Source organism: Neolamprologus multifasciatus, chromosome 14 (genome assembly GCF_963576455.1).
Source record: "Neolamprologus multifasciatus chromosome 14, fNeoMul1.2, whole genome shotgun sequence".
Taxonomy (NCBI): Eukaryota; Metazoa; Chordata; class Actinopteri; order Cichliformes; family Cichlidae; genus Neolamprologus; species Neolamprologus multifasciatus.
The window spans coordinates 1,707,133-1,718,924 of record NC_140452.1 but is presented as its reverse complement, the minus strand read 5'-3'; the positions used below and the strand labels follow the sequence as shown (position 1 = coordinate 1,718,924).

General features: G+C 45.3%; 1 protein-coding gene across 1 annotated transcript in view; it reads left to right on the top strand.

The window, feature by feature from the left end:
• The first annotated feature begins 7,508 nt into the window (after nt 1-7,508).
• ilkap (integrin-linked kinase-associated serine/threonine phosphatase) overlaps nt 7,509-11,792 on the top strand; it is a 17,220-nt gene continuing 12,936 nt past the window's right edge. Inside the window, exon 1 of the mRNA XM_085184833.1 lies at nt 7,509-7,590. Coding sequence (XP_085040959.1) covers nt 7,548-7,590 — 43 coding nt within the window. The 5' untranslated portion in view covers nt 7,509-7,547. The remainder of the gene's footprint in view (nt 7,591-11,792) is intronic.

The following is an 11,792-nucleotide window of genomic DNA, read 5'->3' as shown; positions in this document are numbered from 1 at the left end:
CGAAAAGGCTCGGATGAGCTTTCCAAAGTTCTACAAGTTGTGCCTCCATCGCTTGTGTCCAGATCACACGCTGCACAGCCGTGCTGCTCCGTCTTTTTCACCGACGTTTACGTGTTTGCGCGTGCTCAGTGTGAGCGGCTGCGGTGACACCCTCACGAGCGATTGATGAACGTGAGGTGTTAATCGCTTCTCGTTACCCCACGTATTAGTGATGTGCGATACCACTGATTTCCTTTCTGATCCGATACCAAGTAATATTCAGGGTGGTATCGACGATACTGATCCGATACTGATACTTTTACAAATCTTGTTTTATTTATTGTATCTCAAATTATAGCGTCATAATGATTACAGGACATCAGATTACTTGTTCTTATCACTTAATAGTGCAGAGTTCATCATATAGAAATAAAAAAAACTGAAGTTGTGCTATTTGGACACCTTGCCTGCCTGCAGCACTAAAGGACTCTGTGAGAGACGTCTGTCTCGCCCTAGCAGCACCTGTCCCTCTCCTCCCCTTCAGTTCACCTCAACATACGCTCGTCATATTCTGTGATATGATTTACTCTGAGGTGTTTGACAAGGTTAGTGATGTTGCCACAACCATACATGCCAAACCTCCCGATTTTTCCGGGAGAATACCGAATTTCAGTGCCCCTCCCAAAAATCTCCCGGAGCCACCATTCTCCCGAATTTCTCCCGATTTTCCAACTGTGACGTACTACCCGGCTTTCTTTAGACCGCGAAGGCCGGGTCTTCAGGTAGAAGCAGCCTCTGAATTTGGACACCCCCGCTGTTTCCAGGCCGGCCAATAATAACGGTGACATTTAATGTATTTTATCCGATAAATAAACATTGTAAAATGTATTTATCCCCCCCACCCCCACCCTAACAGCCCTTTTGAATACCTCCCTAATTCTGAGGTCTCAAGGTTGGCAAGTATGGCCACAACACCTCACTCTTGGAGCACTTTTTTGCCACATGTATCCAAACCACGTCTCAGCTGTTTGTGGAGGTAAAATACGTCCGCACATGACTCCGATTACGCTCAGCCATTGTTGTTAGTGATGGGTCGTTCGCAAACGAAATGGCTCTTAGAGCTGACTCTTTGACGTGAACGACGCGAGCCGGCTCCTTATCGCGAGCCGTCACGTGGTTTTTTTTTCTTCTTCTTTCTTTCAGCCTCTCTCTCGCACTTTTTTTTCCGCTTCACTCCGCACGCGAGCCTTGTGCTTTACGCTGGGCAGAGGGGGGAGGGGCGGTAGTTACACTCAGTAGCACAGGAACAGAGAGAGAGAAAGAAAGCCAGGGACAACAACTTCACATTAGAAATGTATAGTAATCATCCACAACTATTTTCGGTTGCAGATGATAAAGGATTCAGAAAGTTTATTAATGCGGGCCCATATGACAGAGAATATGCATCTTTTTTTTGTTTTCATATTTTAATTTATATTTAATTGTGTTGTGGTTTGCAGTGTTTTGTGTTGTTTCACTTTAAATTTGTAAAAGGAAAAAGCTGAAAATTTAAATAGTTAAAATTTGAAATGTGAATAGTTGATTTTTGTATTATATGATTTATTTATTACATTTTATGTGGAGTGAATAAATAAAAGTATGTTTACAGCCCCTAGAGACAAAGCACATACAAACTTCAAATCACGTACAAACTCCAAAACACGTAAAAACACATACAAACTCCGAAGCACTTACAAACTCCGAAGCACATACAAACTCCGAAGCACATACAAACTCCGAAGCACATACAAACTCCGAAGCACGTACAAACGTAAAAACTCCGAAGCACGTAAAAACTCAAAACACGTACAAAAGACAACAGAAGTGCTCCAGGATGCTGGGCGCAGTGTTGAGCTTTTATTACCTAGTGGCTACACAAGCCAGCAAGTACCAACGACCAGATTTGGTGTGTGGTAGTAACAGGTAAATGAACTTTTTTTAAAATTATTTGAATATATATGAGTGCAGTGCATGAATACACAAACAATACACACATGCTTTCAATTGTGTAATTTAAGTGATCTAGTAGCTCTGCTTTGGAAGTTCAGTTCATGCTAGAAATGTGTTTTGGAGTTTGTACGTGCTTTGTCTCTAGGGGCCACGGCATATATTTATATATAAACATATATAAATAAAACCACTTTTTTTTACGTCAGTAATTCCTTTTGTGCATAATTTTATATTATTGTTAATAATAAATTAATTAAAGCAACAAAACAACCTGAAGAGCCGGTTCGGAGCCGAAAGAGCCGGCTCTTTTTAGTGAGCCGAACCGAAAGAGCCGGATCTCTAAAAAGAGCCGGAAATCCCATCACTAATTGTTGTGAGTGCGCACGCCAAGAGGCTGCGAGACATTTATACAGCCGTATTTCGCACATAATTATGAAAGTCTCCTGGAGAGGGGCTGGACTCTGTCTCAGTCTGGAGTTGCCCCTGGTGAGAGGCGGCGGGCTGGGGTGGGTATTCTAATATCCCCTCGGCTCGCTGCCGATACGTTGGGGTTTTTCCCGGTGGACGAGAGGGTTTGTTCCCTGCGCCTTAGGGTCGGGGAACGGGTCCTGACTGTCATCTGCGCTTATGCGCCGAGTGGCAGTTCGGAGTACCCAGCCTTCTTAGAGTCCCTGGCGGGGGTGCTGGAAGGTGCTCCACCTGGAGACTCTGTTGTCCTGCTGGGAGACTTCAATGCTCACGTGGGTAACAACAGCGAGACCTGGAGGGGCGTGATTGGGAGGAACGGCCTCCCTGATCTGAACCCGAGTGGTGCTTTGTTATTGGACTTCTGTGCTAATCACAGTTTGGCCATAACGAACACCTTGTTCGAACATAAGAGTGTCCACAAGTGCACGTGGCACCAGGACGCTCTAGGCCGTAGGTCGATGATCGATTTTGTAATCGTATCACCAGACCTGCGACCATATGTTCTGGACACTCGGGTAAAGAGAGGGGCTGAGCTGTCAACTGATCACCACCTGGTGGTGAGTTGGATCAGGTGGCGGGGGAGGACGCTGGACAGACCTGGTGCACCTAAACGCGTAGTGAGGGTGTGCTGGGAACGACTAGCAGAGGCCCCAGTCCGCGAGATCTTCAACGCACACCTCCGGCAGAGCTTCAACAGCATTCCGAGGGAGGCGGGGGACATCGAGTCCGAATGGACCATGTTCAGCGCCTCCATTGCCGAAGCTGCTGCATTGAGCTGCGGCCGCAAGGTGGTTGGTGCCTGCCGTGGTGGTAATCCCCGAACCAAATGGTGGACACCAGAGGTGAAGGGAGCCACCAGGCTGAAGAAGGAGTCCTATCGGGCTTGGTTAGCCTGTGGGACTCCGGAGGCAGCCGACAGGTATCGACGGGCCAAGCGGAATGCGGCTCGGGCAGTGGCTGAAGCAAAAACTCGGGTGTGGGAGGAGTTCGGAGAGGCCATGGAAAAAGACTTTCGGACTGCCTCGAAGAGGTTCTGGCAAACCGTCAGGTGTCTCAGGAGGGGAAAGCGGTGCTCTACCTGCACTGTGTATAGTGCTGGCGGAGCGCTGCTGACGTCGACTGAGAAAATTGTCAGGCGGTGGAAGGAATACTTCGAGGACCTCCTTAATCCCACTGACGCGTCTTCCAAGGAGGAAGCAGAGTCTGGGGATGAGGGGAATGACCCGCCAATTTCTGGGGGCGAGGTCACTGAGGCAGTTAAACAACTCCTTGGTGGCAGAGCCCCTGGTGTTGATGAGGTCCGCCCCGAGTTCCTGAAGGCTCTGGACGTTGTAGGGCTGTCCTGGCTGACACGCCTCTGCAATGTTGCGTGGAGATCAGGGGCAGTACCCGTGGATTGGCAGACCGGGGTGGTGGTCCCCATCTTTAAGAAGGGGGACAGGAGGGTGTGTTCCAACTACAGGGGGATCACACTCCTCAGCCTCCCCGGGAAAGTCTATGCCAGGGTGCTGGAAAGGAGAGTTCGTCCGCTAGTCGAACCTCTGATGCAGGAGGAACAATGCGGTTTTCGTCCTGGTCGCGGAACACTGGACCAGCTCTTCATCCTCTCGAGGATACTTGAGGGTGCATGGGAGTTTGCCCAACCAGTCTACATGTGTTTTGTGGACTTGGAGAAGGCATTCGACCGTGTCCCTCGGGGTGTCCTGTGGGAGGTGTTGCGGGAGTATGGGGTGTCTGGCCCATTGCTACGAGCCATTCGATCCCTATACAACCGTTGCAAGAGCTTGGTTCGCATTGCCGGCAATAAGTCGGTCTCGTTCCCGGTGGGTGATGGGCTCCGCCAGGGCTGCCCTTTGTCACCGGTTCTGTTCATAATTTTTATGGACAGGATTTCTAGGCGCAGCCAAGTGGCGGAGGGCTTTCGCTTTGGTGGCCTCAGGATCTCATCTCTGATCTTTGCGGATGATGTGGTTCTGTTGGCTTCATCGGGTGAGGGCCTCCAGCTCGCACTGGAGCGGTTCGCAGCCGAGTGTGAAGCAGCGGGAATGAGGATCAGCACCTCCAAATCTGAGGCCATGGTTCTCAGCCGGAAAAGGGTGGAGTGCCCACTCCGGGTCGGGGATGAGGTCCTGCCCCAAGTGGAGGAGTTCAAGTATCTCGGGGTCTTGTTCGCGAGTGATGGGAGAAGGGAGCCGGAGATCGACAGACGGATTGGGGCTGCAGCTGCAGTAATGCAGACGCTGCACCGGTCCGTCGTGGTGAAGAGGGAGCTGAGTGTAAAAGCGAAGCTCTCAATTTACCGGTCGATCTACGTCCCTACCCTCACCTATGGCCACGAGCTGTGGGTAGTGACCGAAAGGACGAGATCGCGGATACAAGCGGCGGAAATGAGCTTCCTCCGAAGGGTGGCTGGCATCTCCCTTAGAGATAAGGTGAGAAGTTCGGCCATCCGGGAGGGGCTCAGAGTAGAGCCGCTGCTGCTCCACATCGAAAGGAGCCAGTTGAGGTGGTTTGGGCATCTGGTAAGGATGCCCCCTGGGCGCCTCCTGGGTGAGGTGTTCCAGGCATGTCCCACCGGGAGGAGGCCCCGGGGCAGACCCAGGACACGCTGGAGAGATTATATCTCTCGGCTGGCCTGGGAACGCCTTGGTGTTCCCCCGGATGAGCTGGAGGAGGTGGCTGGGGAGAGGGAGGTCTGGGCCTCTTTGCTTAGGCTGCTGCCCCCGCGACCCGGCCCCGGATAAAGCGGATGAAGATGGATGGATGGATGGATGGAAGAGGAAGTAGTTCCTTTGAATGTAGACAATCCGAATGTTATAGTTTCTTTCCACTGTGTTCCTGTTAGTGATAAACTACAAATTTACTCGAAATTACTAAAATATCGATATTTTAATGTGAGAATCGATTCTAGAACATCAATGATTGGTATCGGAGGAATCGATATTTCAGGATCGATCTGCACATCACTACCACGTATACTACACGATGCACGATGAAGGCCAAAATCGGGCCGATCACCAAATTGGTCGCACGACTCAAAAATCAGCTCAAAATGGGCCAAAAATCGCAGAGTGTGAGCTCAGCATTAGACCAGCAATGTTTGTTCCTCTCAGAGAAAGAAAAAAGGCTGCAAAAGAACAGGGAGGAATGGGAAAAGGAAAACACCTGGCTGGAAAAGTGCACGATAACACCTATAAAGCGCACTGCACTGTGTGCCGGCGCACTTTTTCCATAGGCGTGCTTCTAATGGTGGGCACATGAAGAACATGAGGGGCGTGAAAGCTCGGGGAACCCTTAACCAATTTTTGTCCACCAGGCCACGGCAGAAGCAGATATGGTAAACACTGGTTTGTTTGTTTTTAAACCCTCTGGTTAAGGTTAAAATGGGCATGTGCAGTGAATATCAGCGCTATGTGGCCAGAAGTGTGATAATATAATTTATTTTGTGTAATAAACAACTGCAAGGATATATTGCAACAAATAGATGAGTAATACATAAATGTAATACATAGATGAATAATGATGATGAGTTATGATGCGTAATCATGGGAACAAGTGGGTTTACAAACGGGAGCAAAAGCTGAAATAATGCCTCTACTGAAGCCAATTGCACTAAATGCACTAAATGTGAACTGTTACAAGAATATTTTTCTTTCTATTGTTTTCTATTAATTTATATAATTTTAAGTTAAGCAGGACAGAGTTCTTTTAAAAAAAGATTTACTTTTATTCTCAAAAGTTAAGCATGACAGGCTTCTGTTTAAGAAAGACCTGTTTTATTGTGTTAATGTTGTCATTTTGAGCTAAAAATAAATGGCTAAATGATTTTTGTTTCCCATGTCTTGATATCACAAAGAATACGCATCTACTTAAATCAAATTCAAGTCAAATGGTTAAAAAAATAATTTCACACACAAAAAAAGAGCTAAAAAATTCACCACACTGGGAAGGGTGAAGACAACTGGGTCGCCCGGCCCTGGCCACGAGGTGTCCCTTATTTATTTCTCAGGGAGTTGGCAACCCTACTGTGAACCGAGGAGCTATTTTCTTGATGTGAGCTTCTACTCAGGGTTTTTTCTTCCAGTTCAGAGCAGAAATGTTTTTGTTAAGATACTGGATGTTGTGTTTTTCTCCACAATTTTAATTATGAGCTAGATACATTGCTGCTAACAGCAACAGGGATGAGTCAGTGAGTCAGTTGGACTTGTGAATCATGATTCATGAGTCAGTAAAGTGATTCTCGAGTATTGAACGATTCGTTCATGATTCGCGCATCACTACATTAGACAAAAATGAAACTTTAGACCCTCTCTTCCCCCCCAACAGAAGTCAAAGGGATCTTCCAGGAATAGTGACACTATTTTCTGGAGAAGTGATTGGTCAGTACGTCGTGATTTCATACCTGCTGATCTCTAATCTGGAACCTAACCGGCACCAGCAGAGTAAAAGACACTTAACAGCTAAACTGAATCAAGCATAAAAACATTTTAGGCATCAAGACAAGTCATATTATCTGTGAATTTCCCTTTTTTTGATTGGTCAGATGCTGCCAACACCTCCCTTTCCTTGTGAAGGTGCATGAGAAACCCTGGATTAACTTTGCTAACCAGCGGTTATCCTGATCACGATTGTTAGTGTAAGTGAATCCAGATGATGGAAAGAAAACCTGGGCATGCTGAAATCACTTCGTAGTATATGCCCCAGGGTTCAAAGGCCATCCAGTCACACCATAACAAGAACATGGGAACACTAATGTTGTTTCTCCTTTTACAGTCATAATCTGCATTCATGGATGTTAAAAATGATTTTATTAGAAATGTATTTTGAAACAGAAGAGGTATTTCAGTTAAGATAACACAGAACTACTTCAGTGACAGTGGACGAGATCTTTCCACTGCTGTGCAGTCCAGATGTGCAGCTCACAGACTGATGGCAACCTCTCAGAAAACACGAGTTACAGTAGTGGTGATAAACAGTGAGACAAAGATCCTCTGCTGAAGCAGAAAAGGTTTTATATATTTCCTATGTAACCTGCAGGGGTGATTCTCAAGTCTGTTGGAGCCCAGGCAAAAAGGGACACCTGACAGCCCAGTGTGCCCAGCAGAGCTGACATGAGGGCTGTTTCAACTGAATCACACACTCTGCTTGCCAGAGGTGAGTGAGTGGAGTCATGTGGGGTCCCTTTAGGGAAGTCAGGTCCAGCGTACCGCCACTGCAGACTCTGCACATTATCGCTGCTGTAGTCTCAAATTTGTGCAAACAGTGCATTGTGGGTTGTGTTGCATCCGAATCTGCTGGCAGGCATCTTTTTCTCAATCCTGCCAAACTCCGCCCCTTTCATGTAAGCGTGCAGGGAAGACCCTGGGTTAGAGAACTGATAACAAACTCTGTGTGACAGTTTATCCTGATAACAAACGTTAGGGTAAGTGAATCCAGATGATGGAAAGATAGCCCGGGTCTGTTGATGAGTCTCCACTTAAACACTGACTTTGTTTGTGTTTCCTGGAGTCCCGTCAGTCCTGTAAACCAGCGTCCCCAACCTTTTTTGTGCCACGGACCAGTTTATGACCGACAATATTCTCAAGGACCGGCCTTTAAGGTGTCGAGGATAAATACAACAAAATAAAACCAGTACCGCTGCCAAAAAAAGAAGAGTTATTCAAAACACATGGGAAAAGACCCAGGGAAACAGAGTTAACGATAAAAAGATTTTAAAAAATAACGTTTAAAAATTCATAGTTTTTCATTAAAACATTTTAATTAATTAAAATAAAATATTCAAAAAATTTTTTTAAGTATATTTCTCAACGAATACATTCTCAGAATACATGCCCCAAAATGTATTTTGTAACGTAATCCGTTACGTTACTCAATGAGAGTAACGTATTCTGAATACTTTGGATTACTTAATATATTATCATGCTATTTACAACTACATGAATGTACTATTGCTGTGTGATTTGTTACTATTACTGTAGGCTACTCACCATACCAACACCAACTAGATGTTTAAATCTTAATATAAATGAGTAACAGTAGGTGGACATTAGGTAAGGCTGTACTTTTAGCAGCGATCTTGTATTGAAACTATTCCGCGCGTATATAAAACAGGTCCGCGGCTCTGAACCGTAGTAAAAGGACCTCTGGCTAATACGTCGGTTCCGTGTCGGCTCGTAGCTGAAAACTAGCTTTACTTTGTTGTCTGGGTCAACTTTGCTAGCAGAGACAGAGAGAGGCGTTGAAAGGCTGCTCCAACAGAACTTATTGTTTCAGAGGAAAACACGAACACAGTGTACAGTCGAGTCTTAATAGCTTACTTACAACTGGGCTACACTGCCCATGAGGCTACATTCTTTAGGGCTATGCCTGGAACAGTCTGTCTGTTGCTTTTATATTAAATAATTTTTGAACAATTATTGAAAAAAAAATTTCTCCACGTCATTATGTGGGCTGCAAGTAGGGTGACATGGGCCGCGAGATTGAGACACCGCCATTAGAGCCTCTTAATGCGTGTTTTTTTGGGGGGTTTCTGTCGGCATGGAATTACCAAAAACAGAGAGGGCATAGCCGAACATATGAAACAGGAAAAGACGGCCGTGTAATCCCTTAATTTCCCAGTATAATCTTCACGTGCTTCATCCGAAGCACACTTTCTGTGTACTCACTACCTAATTTATAGCCAAAGTATTCACTCACTGTCTCTGTTCTGTTTCGCTAGCTTAGCTCGTAGCCGACCCGTTAGCACCATGGCTACTTCACCTGTCCCTTCTGCACTTTCTTGCTCATTGTGTCAGATGTTTAGTTACTCCTCGGCCTCCTTTAGCAGTAATGATATCTGTAACAAATGTAGCATATTTGCAGCTCTGGAGGCCAGGATTACTGATCTGGAGACTCGGCTTTGCACCCTGCTCTCACCCTTAGCTAGCCAGGCCTCTGTAGCCGGTGCAGCCGAAGATAGCGTAGGCCCCGCTAGCTGTTCCCCGGCAGATCCCAAGCAGCTGGGGAAAGACGGCTGGGTAACGGTGAGGAGGAAGCGTAGTCCTAAACAGAAGCCCCAGGTACACCACCAACCCGTTCATGTGTCTAACCGTTTTTCCCCACTCGGCGACACACCCGCTGGGGGTCAAACTCTAGTAATTGGTGATTCTGTTCTCAGACATGTGAAGCTAGAGACACCGGCAACCATAGTCAATTGTCTTCCAGGGGCCAGAGCAGGCGACATTGAAGGAAATTTAAAACTGCTGGCTAAGGGTAAACGTAAATTCAGTAAAATCATAATTCACGTCGGCAGTAATGACACCCGGTTACGCCAATCGGAGGTCACTAAAATCAATATTGAATCGGTGTGCAACTTTGCCAAAACAATGTGGGACTCTGTAGTTTTCTCTGGTCCCCTCCCCAATCAGACCAGGAGTGACATGTTTAGCCGCATGTTCTCCTTAAACTGCTGGCTGTCTGAGTGGTGTCCCAGAAACGATGTGGGCTTCATAGATAATTGGCAAACCTTCTGGAGGAAACCTGGTCTTGTTAGGAGAGATGGCATCCATCCCACTTTGGATGGAGCAGCTCTCATTTCTAGAAATATGGACAAATTTATTAAACCCCTCAAAACATGACTATCCAGAGTTGGGACCAGGAAGCAGAGTTGCAGTCTTACCCCCAAAAACCCATCTCCATAGAGACTGTGTCTGCTTCCAAAAAGACAAAAAACAAACTAAATACCAGCAACAAACAACTTAAACATTTACAAAGAAAGAACAATACAGTATCCACATCTGAACCAAAGAGTAAAACAGTGAAATGTGGATTATTAAATATTAGGTCTCTCTCTTCCAAGTCTCTGTTAGTACATGACTTAATAATTGATCAACAAATTGATTTACTCTGCCTTACAGAAACCTGGTTGCAGCAGGATGATTATGTTAGTTTAAATGAATCAACACCCCCGAGTCATTCTAACTACCAGAAATCTCGAAGCACAGGTCGAGGGGGCGGTTTGGCTGCAATTTTTCACACCAGTCTATTAATTAATGAAAGACCAAGACAGACTTTTAATTCATTTGAAAGCCTGATGCTTAGCATTGTCCACCCCAGCTGTGAAACTCAGAAACCAGTCTTACTTGTTATCATCTATCGTCCACCTGGGCCTTACACAGAGTTTCTGTCTGATTTCTCAGACTTTATATCTAATTTAGTTCTGAGCTCAGATAAAATAATTATTGTGGGTGATTTTAACATCCATGTAGATGCTAAAAATGACAGCCTCAACGTGGCATTTAATCTGTTGTTAGACTCAATTGGTTTCTCTCAAAATGTAAAAGAACCCACCCACCACTTTAATCACACTCTAGATCTTGTTTTAACATATGGCATAGAAACTGAACATTTAACAGTGTTTCCTGAAAACCCTCTCCTGTCTGATCATTTCTTGATAACATTTACATTTACAATAATTGATTACGCAGCAGTGGAGAGTGGACTTTATCAAAGTAGATGTCTTTCTGAAAGCGCTGTAACTAAGTTTAAGAATATAATCCAGCCTCTGTTATCATCGTCAATGCCCTGTACAAACACAGAGCAGAGCAGCTATCTGAACGCTACCCCAACAGAGGTCGATTATCTTGTTAATAATTTCACCTCCTCACTACGTACGACTCTGGATACTGTAGCTCCGGTGAAAACTAAGGTCTCTAATCAGAAGTACCTGACCCCGTGGTATAATTCTCAAACACGTACCCTAAAGCAGATGACTCGTAATCTGGAGAGGAAATGGCGTGTCACAAATTTAGAGGATCATCATTTAGCCTGGAGAAATAGTTTGTTGCTTTATAAGAAAGCCCTCCGCAAAGCCAGAACAGCTTACTACTCATCACTGATTGAAGAAAATAAGAACAACCCCAGGTTTCTCTTCAGCACTGTAGCCAGGCTGACAGAAAGTCAGAGCTCTTTTGAGCCAACCATCCCTTTAACGTTAACTAGTGATGACTTCATGAACTTCTTCACAAATAAAATTTTTATCATTAGAGAAAAAATTACCAATAATCATCCCACAGATGTAATATTATCTACAGCTACTCTTAGTTCCATTGATGTTAAGTTAGACTCTTTTTTTTTCCAATCGATCTTTCTGAGTTAACTTCAATAATTACTTCCTCCAAACCATCAACGTGTCTTTTAGACCCCATTCCTACAAAACTGCTCAAAGAAGTCCTGCCATTGATTAATTCTTCGATCTTATATATGATCAACCTATCTCTAATAATCGGCTATGTACCACAGGCCTTCAAGGTGGCTGCAGTTAAACCTTTACTCAAAAAGCCATCTCTAGACCCAGCAGTCTTAGCAAATTATAGGCC